The sequence below is a fragment of the Boleophthalmus pectinirostris genome, unplaced genomic scaffold (assembly GCF_026225935.1).
Source record: "Boleophthalmus pectinirostris isolate CB_2022bp ecotype Guang Dong unplaced genomic scaffold, ASM2622593v1 HiC_scaffold_16, whole genome shotgun sequence".
Taxonomy (NCBI): Eukaryota; Metazoa; Chordata; class Actinopteri; order Gobiiformes; family Gobiidae; genus Boleophthalmus; species Boleophthalmus pectinirostris.
In genome coordinates, this window is record NW_026571095.1 from 12950462 (window position 1) to 12968139 (window position 17678).

The 17678-nt window shown below is 42.1% G+C and overlaps 1 protein-coding gene across 8 annotated transcripts in view; it reads right to left on the reverse strand.

The window, feature by feature from the left end:
* Positions 1–17678, reverse strand: part of kmt2cb (lysine (K)-specific methyltransferase 2Cb) — a 36306-nt gene that overhangs the window by 11403 nt on the left and 7225 nt on the right. For 3 of the 8 annotated variants that reach the window (XM_055151354.1, XM_055151353.1, XM_055151351.1), the window contains exons 5-37: positions 17129–17284; positions 16685–16794; positions 16486–16595; positions 15898–16060; positions 15609–15780; positions 15154–15268; positions 14554–14729; positions 13684–14012; positions 12574–12624; positions 11562–12247; positions 10920–11042; positions 9769–9885; positions 9584–9688; positions 9298–9402; positions 9035–9216; positions 8161–8325; positions 7950–8056; positions 7786–7860; positions 7466–7696; positions 7117–7236; positions 6828–6950; positions 6597–6727; positions 5852–6029; positions 4896–4988; positions 4636–4683; positions 3700–3840; positions 3594–3626; positions 3363–3509; positions 3069–3207; positions 2763–2995; positions 2599–2672; positions 2166–2363; positions 151–1956 (exon numbers count right to left, since the gene is read on the reverse strand). In XM_055151354.1, the coding sequence (XP_055007329.1) occupies positions 151–1956; positions 2166–2363; positions 2599–2672; positions 2763–2995; positions 3069–3207; positions 3363–3509; positions 3594–3626; positions 3700–3840; positions 4636–4683; positions 4896–4988; positions 5852–6029; positions 6597–6727; positions 6828–6950; positions 7117–7236; positions 7466–7696; positions 7786–7860; positions 7950–8056; positions 8161–8325; positions 9035–9216; positions 9298–9402; positions 9584–9688; positions 9769–9885; positions 10920–11042; positions 11562–12247; positions 12574–12624; positions 13684–14012; positions 14554–14729; positions 15154–15268; positions 15609–15780; positions 15898–16060; positions 16486–16595; positions 16685–16794; positions 17129–17284 (6742 nt within the window). The remainder of the gene's footprint in view (positions 1–150; positions 1957–2165; positions 2364–2598; positions 2673–2762; positions 2996–3068; positions 3208–3362; positions 3510–3593; positions 3627–3699; positions 3841–4635; positions 4684–4895; positions 4989–5851; positions 6030–6596; positions 6728–6827; positions 6951–7116; positions 7237–7465; positions 7697–7785; positions 7861–7949; positions 8057–8160; positions 8326–9034; positions 9217–9297; positions 9403–9583; positions 9689–9768; positions 9886–10919; positions 11043–11561; positions 12248–12573; positions 12625–13683; positions 14013–14553; positions 14730–15153; positions 15269–15608; positions 15781–15897; positions 16061–16485; positions 16596–16684; positions 16795–17128; positions 17285–17678) is intronic. The other 5 variants (XM_055151356.1, XM_055151352.1, XM_055151355.1 and 2 more) reach the window with 5 other exon arrangements.

The following is a 17678-nucleotide window of genomic DNA, read 5'->3' on the forward strand; positions in this document are numbered from 1 at the left end:
GCAATATAAAAACAATATCTTAATAATGCATTAGATCTTCTATAAGAGACAAAAAATGAAGCATTTTGACCAATAGAAATAATGCAACATTGATTTTACAGTTATTTAACTTTATTTTGTGACAATAAATTGTCACAAATTATTCCATACCTGTCTGAGTTTATCTTCACTTTCACCCTGAGCGTCTGATGCTGCACAAGACATGGATGTGTTAGATGTCAGATCTGGATCTTGTGCTGCAGCTTGCGTTGTGTTCTCCACTTTTTCCTGTGACACCACAGGAGCTTGCTCAAATGGGTCATGGCCTGGTGTCTGTCCAGCTTGCCGTGAAGGTGACTGATCATCTGAGATACTGGGATGTTTTGGTGTTTGAGAGCCAGGCTGAGTAGGTGGTTCCTGAGGTCTGCTAGGGGGTGGGGAAAAAGCATCCTGTCCTCCCACTGGCCTTTGCCCCCGCCCGTCAGAGGCAGGTCGTGGTGTCCCCGGTGGTTGAGCGTAAGGATCATTTAGCAGTGGTCTAGGGCCCCCTTGCTGTGAGAACATGTCATTACTGCCAGCCCTTGTCATGCCAGGGCTGCCCGCAAATGGCTCCATAGTTCCCCTCTGGCTTCCAGGAGACTTTGAAAACCTCTCTACAGCAGATGGCCGTGGTGTCCCTGGTGGCTGGGCATAAGGGTCCACAGAGTGAGACGGTGACATTCTCTGGAGCTGATTCATTCCACTGGGACGAGGAGTGGCAGGAGCTTGTAAGTAGGGGTCCGAAGATGGGCTAGGTGTGCTTGGCTGACCATAATTGTCATGGGGACGTGGGGTACCAGGGGGTCTAGCGTAAGGCTCAAAAAATGGACGAGAATGACCGCTTTCATTAGATGATGACCTGCCTGATCCAGACTGCTGAGAGAAGGGATCATATGTATAGTGGTCTGGCCTTGGAGTAGAAGGTGCCTGTGCATATGGGTTTCTAGATAAATGATTCATCTGGCCAGGCTGGACAAACTGAGAGTGATGCGGACCAATTCGTGGGGGACTTGTAAAGTTATCACTTCCTGATGGTCTTGGGGTGTGAGGAGGTTGAGAATATGGGTCATTCTGTTGATTAAACCTGTCGGGGCGATTATAGGACTCTTGAGCCTGAGGCGGGGGCATGGGTGTTTTGAATAGAGGAACAGATCCAGACTCATTACTACCAGGAATTGGTGTTAGTAAAGGTCTGGAGTAAGGATCCGATAAGATCATCCTGTTCTGAGCCATTCGCTGATAAGCCTCATTTCTTATCATGGGCCTTGAATAAGGATCTCTCCCTGGGGACCCCATTGGAGGCCTACCCTGAGAACTCTGACTAGCCCGAGGAGGACCCATGGGCTTCAAAAAAGGATCTTGTTCATTGGATGGTCTTGGTGTGTCAGGGGGCTTGGCATAAGGATCACTGCTAACAGAAGTGGGTGAACCAAAAGACTCATGAGCAGGAGAGGGACGCTGCTCCATTAGAGCATTTGGGGATTTACCCGATTCGACAGGTAGTCTGCGACATGCATTTGGTCCCATCACCGGTGGTGGTCTTGGAGTTCCAACCATTTTTGCGTATGGGTCCCAAGGTGATGATGGCCTGGAGCCTGAGGATCCTGGAGAGAAGACCTGTGGAGACTGTGGCTGAGACAAGGGCCCAGATGGAGGTGGTGGAGGAGGTCTGAGAAATACATCCTCTGGCCCGGAGGTGGGGGTTCCTGGGAGCTGTGGCCTGGTAAACCCTTCTTTAGAGCTGAGTGGTTGCATTGGGGACGTGCTGCCATTGCTGGGCTGAGAGGCTGGACTCTGGTTTCCACTGTTATTGCCATCTTCTGATTGGCAACTAAGATGTTGTTGTAGCTGTTGCTGCTGGAGCTGTTCATTCTTAACTTGCTCTAGTTTCTGTGTGGCTTCAATTTTGGCCTGCTGTTTACTTTTCTGGCGCATTTGCTGTTGAAATAAAAAGGTAGTACAAATTAGAAATCAAAAGTGAGAATTACTCAGGAAAAAAACAAACATTTGGAATACCAATATGGGCCAACAAACCAATTTAGTTGGTAAATGTGTAGGATAGTGCAGTTGTTTAGTAGATTTCATGGATGTCTTAATGAAAGTAGTCCTGTCGCTGCATACGCTGACTTTACTGCATTCACTCTTACCTGTCTAAACTTCCACTCTTGTTCATGCTCTGATTCTTTTGGTTTCAAAGGGTCTTTAAACAGCAGATCTGTGTCTAGTGGTATGGTGGGATCAAACACCTCTGGAGGCTGTTGCTGTGGGTGATGCCTCTTCACGGTCTCATTGGACATCTGGACTTTGTTGATGCGCAGGGCAGCTCGGTTATCCCTTGCCTTTTGCTAAACAAAAGTAAAATTGAGGTGAGCATTAAAGACATGATGGGGAAAAAAATATACCGCAGATGCATTTTTACCAGAGATTATCAAATCTCATTATGTTGTAATGTTATCTAAGATTGTACATTATACCAACTAACTTTAAAAATTGTCATCTTAAAAAGGGAAGCCTGTAAAGCACATACCTATTTTCAAATATACATTATGTTATATTTACAATTTTGTTGTACAAACTTACCACATATGGGGCCCTGTCTTGAGAACTAGCCTTCCTCCAGAGTTTTGCAATCTGTTTTACTCTTGTTGTCCAATCTGTAAAAAAAAAAAAAAAGTGATTCCAACAAATGCTTTTTTAAAAATTATACAGTATGATATCAAATAAATAATAACAAATAAACTTACCTGGGTACTCCTCTTTAAGGTTGGGGAAATTCACATTGGTATAAAGGACAGGTGCAACAGTTGCAAGCTCTCCAAGTGGCTCATCCTTCTCCCACTTGAGCGTACTCTTCTGGGCATTTGACATGGCTTCAGTCTCTCCTTCTGATAGTGAAACAGGAGGCGTCTGACCAAAGCCATGGGTAGGGGATGGCCAAGGCCCTGCCTCTCTGGATATTTGATTAAATTTTCTATCTCTGTAACCCAGAAAATGCGAAATGATGACCATTGTTACAAAAAGTAAATCAACCCAAAGTTGTGTTATATTACCTGGGATTGTCAGAATAAGGCATTCGATTAAGAGGGAAATTTTCTGGGATGCAGGGCCCAGTTGCTGCATTTCCAGGAAAACGCTGATTTGGTCCCATTACGCCATTCATTACTGGTATCCGTGGAAACATGGTATTACCTAAACACATCAAAACTAGAGCAAGTGAGACTAACAACTGTGACAGCATAGTATTTCCTAGCAGCATAGGAAAATTTTGAATGCATTTTCAACAGCAAGTAACAGAGAAACAAATAATTGTGCATTCTACACATTGTTACAATGAAAACCACTACCTGTGTTTTGGTGTGGCATATTCAGTCCAGAGGAGGCAGGGAGTTGGCCTGGAGCTTGGGGTTGAGGCACCTGTGGTGGAGGTGGTTGGCTTGTGCTGGGGCTGAGAACTGCAGTGAATAGATCCTCAACGTCCTTTCCTTCCAGCTCTGTAATAGAATTTTGTTTCTTTTAACTTATCAAATTATACACAATAGTTTTATGTTAGTTTTGCAACCAATTGTTGATAATACCTGGGATTTTGTAGAACTTGCTGAGAATTGATTCTGGAAAAGAAAAAATAATTTAACTTTTTTTTTTTTAAACAAATGTTTTGAATATTGAACCTTCTCTACTCACCATCAGTAACCATCTTGTCTAGTTCAGGACTGAGGATTCCATCCAGGGGCTCCTCAGAGAGGGTCCGAGGGGTCCTGCGGCCGCCATGAGACTGTGGTGTTACTGGAGAACTGTCCGCCAGAGGCCCAATGTCCAGGCCAGCTGTTGAAACACACAAACATGAAAAAACAAAACAAAAACATTATAACACATAAACACAAAGTAACTAAAACTACAAGCTTAACTGAAAAGTTAAGAAATAAAGAGCAAGAATGAGAAGAAGTTTGACACCTATGTACAAATGGCCTTTGTTTGATTAGTTTCTGTATTTTCACTATGGTCTGTAGAACTTCAGTTTGTAATACTATAAATGACAAAACCTGTTTTAATGAAGATCTTGTATACATTCAGATGTAACCCCCTCCTTTTACTTGCAACTGGAATCACCACAAAAAGGTACTGTTGACACCTGCGGCTTTTCTTTCACAACCAACTAAGCTAAACAGAGATGTATATTTGCAGATGTGGTGAGTTGTCATACAAAATTATGAACATAATGCTTGGTATCAAAATATACATATAAGAAATAAACAAGCCTTGTAATTACTGATGTCTATGTACCATTCTATCTTTAAATATAGCCAACAACCCTGGAATTGTCGGAATAGTCCCAAAACTGAATTAGTTTTGGGTTGGAAAAAAAACAACCTTGTGGGATGGTTTCCAGTCTATATATTTAATTTATAGTTGGTTTAAAATGCTGTCAGTGTAACACCGTTAATGAAGATCACAACAATAGGCAGACAATGAGCATATACTGAATTGTTGGGTTAAGAGCTAAGAAGATTAAAATGGAAAGGTTAATAAGAAGCAGCATATACATGCAGAAAGGCGGGCGCGCAGTGTGAGAGGAAGAACACACTGAAGCAGGGGATTAGTAGGCCAGTGCACCCTTACCAAAAGGAGGAGGTGAGCTGTCAACCTGGAAGGAGCAAAAATCAAGACCTACAAGAACCCAAAACCAGATCAAATGAGTGAAAACTGTGTGGACAGAACAAGCACAACACACAGTAGACAATGCAAAATAAAAACACAAGGGTGGACCAAATGCACTAGATAGTTGTATTGCCAGATTACTGGTGAAAGCAAAATAATCAGCCAAAGGAAATAAGACCACTGCCGTAAGCTTTTGGCTGTATACTGTATACATAACGCACCAGAGTCACTGCTTGTCTTTCCCAGCATTCCCAAGATGTCTGCATCAGAGTTCAAAACATCAGACAGATCAACTAAAGGCTCCTCGGATGCCTCTGTAATTCAGGAAAAAAGGAAGAAACAAAAAGAAAGAAAGCAAAACGGTCACAAATCATAAGATGTTGAATGGATATGAGTGGGATTTGGGTGATTATTGTAAAATAGTTTTATACACACCCCTACGTCAGGGGTCATCAAACTAAGGCTGACTCCAGCCCTCCACGCCCCTTTAACCAGCCCCCCAGCCCCTCTGCCCCCCACCACTTGAACTGGCCCTATGAGGCAATCCTCAAAAGCTATTTTTTAAAATTACTTTCTGGCAAATAATAATCTGCATCTTGTATTTTGTTGATTATTTTCAATTTAAAAATATATATTTATATGAAGTATTTACATTTATATTTAAATTACTATATGACTTATTTACATTTGCCACTGAATTTTAATCACCTGACAAGCTCGAGATCAAACAGTGACCGTCAACGCACATGCAGAGTACTGTAGTGCAGTTAAGGACAGCAAAATGGTGAGTGTTAAAGTACGAAAACTTGACAGAGTGCAGAGTTTTCAAAGAACAGCGGACAACCGATTATTTTTTTGGTTTAGTGCAAGTATCGTGCAATTTGTCTAATATGTAAAGAAAGTGTGGCAGTTTTCAAAGAATATAATCTGCGTCATCAGGGTCATACAATTCTGTTATACGGCCTACCTGACCCTGGCCCCCAGAGAAAAAAGTGTGGTGGCCCCTGCCCCAAGTGATTTAAACAAAGTAAAATTACACAAAGTCCTCATCATACTCCACCACATTTACAGTACAGCCCAGTTGGTTAGAAAGGGTTAATCCAAGTGCAGGGACAGAGGAATACCATGTAAATTTGCACCATAGACAAAAGGAACTAGATATTGTCCCTATACATACCAGCTGCTTGTCTATTGTCAGGTGCAGTAGTGACAACTGGATTTGATGGCCGGCCCAGGAAGGTGGAGGGCTGTTTTCTTTCCACTTGACTTTGGCCTTCTTCCAGAAAACCTGATTCTGCCCCCTGCTGCCTGCTCTGTTTGCTTTTGTCCAGCAGGTCCTTTCCAAAGAATGCCTCCTGAAAATTATGACAAACAAAAATATTTGATAAAGTCTTAAATAAAATGTTCAAGTCTCAGCCATGCAGCTTCTACCTCCCCCACCACTTAAACCCACAAGTCATCTACTATCCTTCATGACATGTATCAGCGGCTCCCTGCTGCATAAAGACATTAAAAGCCCAATGTGTTGCTGTTTCAATAATTCATGAAATGTGCTTCTGTCTTGGACCTTAAGGTTAGGCTGACAATTCCTCTCCCACAATAGGAAGAGAAAAGGAACAACTGCCCCCGTGACTTGAGGCAAAAACAGGATTTTGTTTCCACTAATGCAACATGACAATAACACACTGGTTATAGATATAGAGCCATTAAGTCATCTTGAAATAGGTTTATGAATACCCTTCACAAAAGGAGCCAAATAAAAGATGAAAGATTGGTATCCTCAGCTTGAACATCTGCAGGGCATCTAAATAACTGTCAAATTTCCAATAATTCTGGTTTACTATATAAAGAAGACTAGCACCAGGTCGTGAATACACATATCCTGATACAAATGCATAAGTAAACCCAAAAACACAGCAGACCTGGAGGTACGTGGGAAAGGCTTCCTCCAATTTGGTTTTCTTCTTTCTGTATCGCTTCTTTATTTTCTCTGGAACCTCTGACCCAGGAGGCATCTCATCCACAGGGGTATCAGGTAGACCTTCTGTCCACCCTACAGCACAAAAGGTAAATACATACATTTTCTGTAGAATGTTTGAATTTGACAACAAGTGCACATAAAAAAATCTAAACTCAAGAGAAGGTGTGTATACCGTCATTTCCAGTAGGGTTTTCTGACACAGAACCGGTGGAATCCTTTCTACAAAGGGTGCGTTTGGCTTTCCCTGGACCTTGCCCTGGACGACTCCTCTGGCGGACCATAAAGCCTCCAATACCTGAAGATATCATTAGATTTCATAATTAACTTCAGTTGTATACATAATGATTTAATTATCCCGTTTCAGTATGAAATTACACTAGGTACGCCCTTACAAGATTTAGACCATGCACTGTGCCATTTTACACTTGAGAGGAGCTGTCTCTTTTAATCAGATGCCCTACCCGGCCGGTACGGTTTCCTTTTCCTCTTTTTGCCACCGTCGCCCCCCTTGGTGTCCTCTTCTACTGGCTCCCGCTCCAGGCTTGAGTCGGACTTTGCTTCACAATCCATGAGCTCTGCCTCTGTGTGAGGGAGAGAGCAATGATGATGAGCGACAGCCCTGTGCTGCACAAATCCCCAACTGGGCCCCTCTGCCTCCACACTGGGGCCAAAGCTCCATTCAGCGGGAGAGCAGCAAGCTGACTGCGAGTTTCACAAGTACCATAAAACCCTGAGTCTTATAATGTCAATAATGTGATTATAATGTGATTTTATCAATTTATATACATTATATTTGGGGTTCGTAATAACCTCTTTCAGCGCAGGTACCTCTGTTATCCTCCATGTCTTCATCACGTGAGAGCTCAGAGAGAGGATCCACAGGCGTCTGCAGCACAGCCACACTGTTCTGGTTAATGATCTTTAACTTGAGTTTAGGTTTAGACTTTCGACGGCGAGAGGCTGTGGCAGACAGGCTCTGGAGCTGGCACAAGCCCGATTCTGTCAGGCAGACTCCATCTTGAGTGTAGGTTCTTGAGAGATCTAAAAGAAAGTCATTGTAAAATTAAGCTTTTAGCTAAACCATAGAATTGATTGAAAATGGAAGGTCTTGGCAAAAATACAATGTTTACCTATTTCTTTAGTCTTGGTGAAAATTTGTGTCATAAGTACAGGTTCAATTGTATCTCTGACCTTGGTCATAACTGCTGTAGGAAAATTCACAAAAACATGAATACCACAAAAAGTAAAAGATGGCAAATGTATGGCAAATGTCATTAAAAATGAAAGTAATAACCTTTAGTGCTCTTAAAAGTTCTACACATTGTGCAGTCAAAGCAGCTATCAGCCACTTTTTCTACATCTTCCTCTGAATGAAGACCTTGACAAGAGGAATGAAACCATCTGTGGAGAAAAACATGGTTGAAGTGGGTGCAAATTAAGATACAAAAAGTGTCTATAAGAAGGTCATCTGAGGGTTGTCTGAGGCGTTTTGAGACAGTGCTCACCTGTCACACTGCCGGCACTGCACAATGACTGTGCCTTCGCTGTAGTCCAACAGGCAGATGGGGCATGTGCTGAGGCTGGCACAGGGGGCACAATGGGTATAATTGTTCTGCCACTCGCACCTCAAACCTGGTGTAGTGGCACCACACTGAGTACACGTCACACACCTGCAGCAAACAGGTAAACAAGCAAGAGTGTTTATTAATCCATCTTTTCCAGGTACTTTGAGTACCAGCTCCACCAGAATTCTAACCAGGCCATGCAGGTACTAAACACTTCTGGTCAGTCACTGGTCAAAAGTGTTTAATACCGGTGCAGGCGGTATCCATGCATTCCACAAGTTATTCAAAATATGGTCCCGGATTCTACAGACAGAGTAACAACAGAAGCAGGCTGAGCACAGTGAACTAGAGACGAGTAATATCGAGTTTACACCTAATGAGAGTTTGGTGCAGTTCGAGCCCAGTGCAGGTCATGCAAGAAATCTAAAGTCATTAAAATCTTGAGTGCTGTCACACAAGCCTAAGAGCAGTGCAGACACTGTCCAGGAGAGGTGTGAGCCTGCAGAAAGAATACACTAGGAGACACTGTAATTAGACCGAGGCCAAATACACACCGCAGTGCACCAAAGCTGGTGTGACAGGCAGTCTGCAAATAACTAAACATATGCTGAACCCACTCCGTATTGAGTGTAAACGAGGCACAAGATTGGTGAAAATGGGGCTAAAGACCATAACACAAGCAATTCCAAATTTAATTACATTCCAACATATTTCTGAAAGTGGGAAAACGGGATACATGTTCTAATACTCATCTGGCAGGTTTCGAGTGGTTTATGTATGAGATGTGTGAGTTCTTATTTATGACATGGCTCACCATTTGCACTTCCAGCTGTCCTTGGGTACATTCTGCAGCGGAGGGTCCAGGCAGTAAGTGTGATAGCTGATGTCACAGTCGTCACATAAAAGCAGGCGGCCAGGGTCTGTGGCCTGGCCACAGGCTTCACACACTGTGCACTCCAGACAGCGCCAGCCTTTACTCAACACTACTTTGTTCATCTGCTCAAAGCAATAATTATACATTTACATGAAAAAATACTTGGAAATACTGTATGTTTGCCGAGGGTAAGAAGTACATACCTTAACGCCTACACAAAACGGATGATAGCACTGACCACATTGAGCACAGGCTAAAAGCCGACCCTCAGCGCCAAGACCAAAACTTCCGCACACCGCACACATGTCCTGGAACAACAGTTCAGTTACTTTTCCCACAGAGGAAATACATGAATTAAAATTTCAAGAAAATAATTTTATCCATGACCCATGATTCATCCACGATTGAGTCAGTCTCTCTACTCATGCAAATAATTAAAACGACACAAAACAACTTCTAGTACCCCAATTAAAATTGAAAAACAATGACCTGTTTCATGGTGAAGCTGTCATTACTGGAGAATATAACCACAGTATTATGCATGGCACTCTCCTCCTCCTCTTTGATTGGATATGACGTTTCAATTGTAGTGATCTGAAAATCACAGGGTAAAAGTGTGAAATAAAGGGGAAGTACAGATTATAAGCATACACCATATAAAACCTTGCATATACCCCAGGATTGAAGCTGGGACTGGCTCCATTTCTTCCTCTGGCCCGGCCGCGTCCAGCACGCCCAGACAGTCCAGCACCTCTGGGTCTTCTCCTTCCTGGAAAGCCTGAGCCACGACCCTTTTAAAGAGGAAAACAAAATGCATCAGTGAAAAAGATGCAGGATTGTGAGGTGGGTAGCTTTTCATTGTAATTTAATCTAAGGGTATAATTATTATTTATTTTTTTCCTTTCCTAAATTGATTTCCTTTGTAAGGTTTAAAATACTGATATTATAAATATCAGAACAGAATGTCACGATACATTATAAAATAACCACTTAACATCAGACTTCATCTGTAGTATTTGGGCAAGAGATTCAACATGCCTTAGATGCTACTTTGACAAATGAAAAACAGGGTTCTTCAGCATTGGACAAGGCTTATAAACTCTCAAAAATACATTTAATGAAAAATAAAAATCACATTTCTAGCATCACCAGAAAGACTGCTCAAGCATATTTTTACATTTATATGTCATAATTTATTTTATTTCTTTTCCTGAAAGTTAGATTTACTCACAGAGTATTTACTATGGATGCAACAATATTCAAATATTCCTGGTACGATATTTTCATGATATACATCTCACGGCATGATATTCATTGCGACATTTTATGGAAGCTAACGAAACTGAATATGCTACTTTTTACTCAAAATGCCTTGACAAGACTTAATCCCAAGAACTAAGATTTAAAAGTGCTATAGCAGTTATATCTTCACGTAGTCTGCACTGAAATGGAGCAAAATATCATGATCTTTGTAGTTCCCTCTATTTCATTTTAGCTATTGCTGCACCATAACTTAAGCAAAGAAACTTGTAATTCCATATATTGTGATGGATCACAATATTATTTTGACGATACAATATCAGAATATTTTGATTATTGTTACATCCCTAGTATTTACCATTAAAGACTGCATCCCCAAAATGTCAATACAATTTTCAATCCCTCCACATGAACATGAGCATTTTTGCTCTTATTTCTTGTACAATTTCACGCAATGACTAAACCAAAAAGCGTTGCCAAGTTTTGCTGCTCATGTGATTCATAAACTTTTTAACCCAGCTAAATGGGTGAGCTTCAGCTGTGATTGGTGAGCCATAGTATTTACCACTCTGATGCTCCAGCCTGGGCTGCCTGAGGATTGCCTGGTCTTTGAGATGTCCCACCCCTCAGGCTGGTCTGGGGACCAGGACAAGGGGGAATTCACACGGCTATGGGGGCTCCATGCACCCTAAGGTCAGGGGGTGGGGTGGGCCAGAGTGTGAGAAATAGGGAGAGGAGGGCGACAAAATGCAGCAACTTAAAAACAAAGCCAGCAAAAAACAAAACATACAAAAAGATGTTAGAGAGATGTAATGAGCCTCTAATGCAGCCGTATGGAAACGAGTCAAGACATTCAAATTGGTTCATTTAAAACTATCAGGAAGGATTATTAGTGTTAATTAGTACATGCAGGTTAGGAGCAATTCTAAAAGGTTCGCATTACCAGATCAATATAAGTGCTTTCCAATAAGTTAGCTAAATTTTGTTAGTTTAGAATTTTGATATCAGCTGGACTGCATTAGTACAGCATTAAGTGAGAAGAACGGGTCAATATCGTTGACACATGAACATGGGATCAATGGGCTCTGATGACTGTGATGAGCAGCATCACAGAGGAAATACATGTGGTGTATATGATCCTAACCAGTGATTAAAGCATGTTTGAGATTTGAGATAGAGCACTGGAGCACTTCTTTAACAGCCCTACCTGTTTGGCCCGTGGTCGCCCTGGAGAAAACTTTCTCTTGGTAATAGCTGGTTTGCCCATTCCAATCTTGGGGGTGAGTGGTATGAGGGTGGTTGAGTGGATGCTGCGTTCTCCTGTTGAATGAAGGAACGGAGTCTGAGGGTGAGAGGAGTCCCTGGGACTGATCACTCTGGCTAAAGGTGAGGAGTGGGAGGGGCTAGTGACCATCTCAGCTAATCGCTCTACCGAGGACTTAGAACTTTCTCCAAATGTCAGGCTGGCAAATAAAAGACTAGGTTTGATTTCCGGTAGAATGTCCATGTTCTCTACAGAATCACAAGTTGAAGGGTCAACAGTCTGCAAACTGCCCTCTCCCTTTCCCCTGTTTGTGTCTTTAGGAACCGTTTCCAGATCATCTGCATTAGAAGCCTGCGGACATGAGATATCCATTGGTTGGTCCATCAAAAGTACGGGAGCAGTGCTTGTTTCTTTGGTTGAGATAATGGCCTTAAAATCCTTTGTGCTAGGGGTGAGCATGCCCTGCTCAGAGCATGCCTCCATCTTTGCTGGCTTCATTTGTAACATGTGATCCTGCGTCTGCAGTGACTCCACAGAACATGGGGCGGGTAAACTGTCCAATCTCTGACCTGCTGAGGAGACGGGCAGCTCAGGAGAAGTGGCCTGTGCTGTGGTTTCTGACTTTGAGTCTGTGGAAGAATAGACAGAGGGTTCAAATTTACCAACAGCGGAAATATATGTATATATTATATAATATAATAAACATCATCTAATCATAAAGACATCACATTTTACTGGGAACAGGCATTGCAGGAGATTTAGACAAATTGAATTAAAATAAACTAAACTAATTAAAAGAACTGCATGGCACATTTACAATAATTTGTACATTTGTTCTAATCATTAACAGGCCAAGCAGGCAGAGGGCAGTTTTGCCAAAATAACTGCATAAAATCTATAAAACAACAAAACAACAAAAAGAGTCATTTAAGTAATTATTTTCTAATCTTCATACCTTGTTGTACTTTGTCGACAGAATGTTCAGTGAGATAGTTCTCAGAGACATCTAAAAAGAAAAAAAGGTCAACCATTAAAAGAATAGGCACACAGCATAAAGACTGTCATGGAATAAACAAAACAAAAATACACCTTAATAATAAATATGAGTAAATAAATAAACAAATGCCTACACTGCCATCAGATATAATTCTCAGATGTGGAATACATGTGATGATACGGTTGTCTCCTTAGAGATAAGGGGCCTCTTATTGTTTGTTTTTTTACTCTGGACCACAAATTTGCAATAAAAGATACCTATTCCATCTATAAACATTAAAGATGGCATGTAGCCCCGGTGCCTTTATTTCAGATTACCAAATGTTTCCGGATGCCTCTTTCCATTTCACTGGGATGAAGGACATCAGTTAGTGGTTAGTTCTGAATAGATCTAGTCATTCCTAGAATAGGTCATCCACACACTGGGCCAATACTCTGACAGTACAGATCCCCTAGTCTTAACAAGGCACCCTCCATTTCCATCCACGAGTTCCCATGTCACCCTGCTCCTGACACACGCATGCACCTGCTCAGCATCTCTGCCAGGGAAGCCTGTAACCATGACAACCCACATCCCAGAGTCCTGTGCTCTGGGCTCATGAGTGTGCAGCTTGCAGGTGCTCATCCGGTGTTGATGCCAGAAAGTCAATTAGGAGATGGGCCCCAAACCATCTCTAGCCTTCAACTATTGACCAACGCTGAACACACATTCCCATTCACAACCCCCCTGCTCTGATTAAAGAAAACATGGAGGCTAACACAAACAATGTAAAAAACATGTAATATAAAAGATAGTGCAAGGGAATGTTATTGGAATATGACAATCCATTTATTTGTTCCAGAGTAACCTGGGCATAGTGAGCAATAGCAATTATTTATATATCAGCAATTATTGTGCATCATCATTACAGTATAAATATGGGGAAAATAACAGCGCTAAGGCTCTGCTATACTGTAAATCAAAGCAAGGGGAAAAAAAAAAAATGGTAAGAATCACAAGATTTTGATAAGCAAAATGACGTTCTGATCACTCACACAGTATGAGAATATATCCTGTGTAGGGACCTACCAGGGATGTATGATGGAATGACCTTCTCCTCTGAGACACCGCCCTGAGCAGGCTGTGAGTCTAGTTCCTCTGGGGCGTGCTTGTGCGTTTGGGGAGGGGCGTGAGAGCAGGGCTGTAGGTCCATGTGCTTTGGGGCCAGCTGTGGGTCCATCTCACAGTCTGTGTGCATGGGGGATGGCTGTGGGCTGAGCTCCGGGCCCAGCTCCATGTCCTCTGTTTGGAGCGTCCGCTCTGCAGCAGGAGGCCTGCAGTTAGAACAAATGTAGTCCTCTCTGGGCTGGATTTCTGCTTGGCCTGAGTTCTGACGCTCACACTCCAGGTGTAGCCATCTGAAAGCAGAGGACAAGTCTCTATATAACTACTAAACTCATCATTAGTATACGAATAAGAATTCAATGTACTTATGGAAAACAAAAGATTTATTCAAATTTATGAAGGACCTGAATAATCCCTCATCCAGGGAGGTTCCATAGCAAAAGAAACTTAAATTTGTCAATTTGTCAAATTTTGAAGTGAGATTTCTCCAAAACGTTTGTCCAGTTGGAATGCATTTTTCTTTTGCTAAAGCCTCCAGTCTATATGGGGATTGCTTTGCCTACAGTGTTCTGCAGTATGAAATTAATCTAGCATTAGTTTCATTCTGCTGTTAATAAATTCCTCAAAAAAAAAAAAATTTAAAAAATTAAAACATGCAATCTTAGAGTGTGTGGGGTTTCCTCTACAGAGATCTGACCCGCTCATTTCTACTGTGGAACATTAAAAAGAAAAAACATTTACATCTCTATATGGACAAGCAGGTGGCAAAGCCTCCACTTGAAATCTTAACCAGAGCACCTTTAAATGTAACCATGGACACACTATGAAATTTACCGTTTACATGTGTGACAGGATAGCACATCTTTGTGGCGCTCAGGGTCGAGAATACAGGCACAAAGTGGACAGCAGAGAGCGGGGTCCTGGTTCTGAGCACACGTCTCACACATGAGGCTCGTGTGATGCCACTGACCACTGGCCCGCGTCCCACACTGGATGCACACTCTGCAATTCTAAAAAATAGCAAACATAACACCAATTAATGAATGCATATTATAGGACCTTAAAGAACATTTTGCACTGTCTAGTGGCCTCAAGTTTACACTGATTTAATAATTTGCCTAAGGTTTCAATGTGGACTGCACAACTTTTCTGGTGGACCTACTCCCAACGCTTTTTCTGAAATGTTCCATGGTATGACATTAAACATATCCGTCTAGCATTTATTCATTAGGGTGTTTCTAGAGCTCAAAAATGCAGTAATTCCTTCTGTGAATATTGGAAACTCTCTACAGATCTGAATTGTAATGTAATGTATTGCTGTAACAAGCAAGCAGGGAGCAGACCCTCCACAAGAAATGTTATGCAGCACACCTTAAACTTGAAGAATCAGATATAAACATTTATTCCTACATGCGAAATTGTGTTGATATTTACCTTACACCGCCATCCATTGGTGGGAATAGAGTCAATAGCTGGTTGTAAACAAAAGGTGTGATACCCTTTGTCACACATGTCACACACCAACATCTTTGTGTCCTCTCCAGGGTTCCTACAACAAATACTAGATGTTAAAAGAAATGCTTAGGTGTGAAAAACAGATTGATTAATAATAATAATAATAATATAATTAAGGTTTGTTCTAGCCAAATACTACATCAAACTAATGTACTCAGATATAAAAAAAACAAGGAGGATGAAGTCACCGAAGCCAGGGGCAAACAGGACTTGTTGCTACTGTGATATTAAAAGGTCAAATGTCAGAAGATGAAGCTGCAGGACCTTACATTTTCACCAAAACAAAAAGTAAACCAATTATCAACCCCCAACATAACCGGAAGTAACAAAAATTTGAAAAAAAAAAAAGTAAGAAAAAGTATGCAATTACTCACTTGCAAGTCTGACAGACTTTGCACTCAGGGCACTGCCACCCTGCTCTCCTCAGAGGGGTCACAACCATATCCAGGCACATTCCGTGATAATGGAGACCACAACTGGTGCAGAAGAGCTGGTCTTGGAGATCCCCAGGGCTATCGCACAATACGCAGTTAACATCATCTACGACTAGGGGGAAAAAGAACATTTGAGAAAAGGGGTGGTTGACAAACCATGTTGTTGTTTTTTTTCTTCAATACATTTATTTCATTATTGTTTTTATTATCTAGTATTTCCTTAACTTACATTTTTCTATGGCCAAATCAATATGTTCTGGGCAGAGGAGAGAGAAGCTCCTAATATCCTGAAATGTCCCGGCAGCCCCTGCACAGGGGTAATGGTAAAGTTGAGCACATCCTTCAGCACAGCACTTGATGGATGCTCCAAGGCGCTTGCAGTATGCACAGTGCTGTAGAAAGTCAAATAATGCAAAAACAGGCATCAACAAATGTAACCTGTAAAAACTTATAAACAAACAGATTGGGCCAGTTGCCAGTCATCCTCACATTTTTTTCGTGCTATGTAAAAAAGTATGCACCAATAGGCTCTGTGAAGTGGACGTTCTGGTGATGGGCTACAGCACTAATGGGCTGTAAACAGAAGAAAACGTTGCACCACGACCAACAAGGACCTAAGCTGCCACGAGAGCTGGGTCTGCTGAGTGGCGTGACCTTTTCCATTTCACAGCTGAGAGAGCCTTGCTGCCAGAGCGACCTTTACCAACCAGTCTGATCTATCAGCTTTGCTGTGCTCACAACTGAACCCCTCCCTGCTGGCCCAACACATTAAGATGGTATTAACAGCTATTAGACCACGAATGCCCCTCTGGCTTACCTTTGTGCTCCCTGAGTCAATTGCTCTGTCCACGTTAAGCAGAGATTGTCCCTCGCTACCACGAATGCCTTCGGACCACAAGGCACAACTATGATGTGCCCAGCACTGGCCTTGATTTTCAAACAGGAAGGATAACAAGTTAAAGAAATATATGGATTTACTGAATAGACATTTTGGAGGCCATAACAGTTAAACTTACCTGACTCAAAAAGAGACTGGACATTGAGGTCTTGAGGAAGTCCAACATGAGAAAGCTCATCCCAAAATCGGTTGACTCTCTCAGGTTCTGCCTCAGGGCAGTCCGGCCCACTATTAAAAAAAATAATAAGAGTGTAGTTTCCCTTCAGGCAGAACAAGAACTGTGTAGCAAAAGTATGCTATGTCTGAGGATAAGCAAGAAGGTAAAGTACAGAGATGAGGAATGAGGAGGAAGCTGAAGGACATGTGAGAGAGCTCAAAGACATTTGGTGAGAGCTGTGTGATGAGGAGGACAAGGGCATCTATTCTGTCTAGTAGCATAAACAAACTCTGTAAACAGAACCAACCCTTTAAGACCTTAGATTCAACTCTGAAAAGATAATCCCTTTGGATTATTTGTTACTGTGGAAAACGTGTAAGATAGTCTCGGATGCCGTCTACTTACTTCAGCTGTTCCCTGTGTTCCAAGGTATTTTCTCTGGCCACAGTTTCATCACCACCACTGGTCACGTCATGCCGAGAGGGGATGCTAAATGCATGGAGTTCCCCCTGACCCAGGAGGCTCCGCCCACCACAGTAACAGAAGGCACAGAGGCGCTCACTGAAACAAGCACATTTTGCAGGTTCAGGTGAGCATGTTCAACTGTTGCATTAGGTACATTATATGCACAAAAATATGTATATTTAGATAAAAAATAAGAATGAAATAGGTTATAAAATGAATTGAACATCCTCTTATTAATAAGATCTCATGAGATCCAGTCAGGCTGCTTTCAGTCAGAAACATCGATATCACTCACAGACCCTAAGATTGATTACAACCTTTATCGAAGTGACACCTGGGACATGTCGCCTCCATCCGTGCAGAAATCCTCACTGTGCACATGGAGAAGATTTGGGGCCCTGGCCTTTTGCAGATGGGGCTGATGAGGCAGTAGCATAACAGAGGGGGTGGCCAGCTCACATAAAGTAGCGCTATGGAAAGGGACACTACA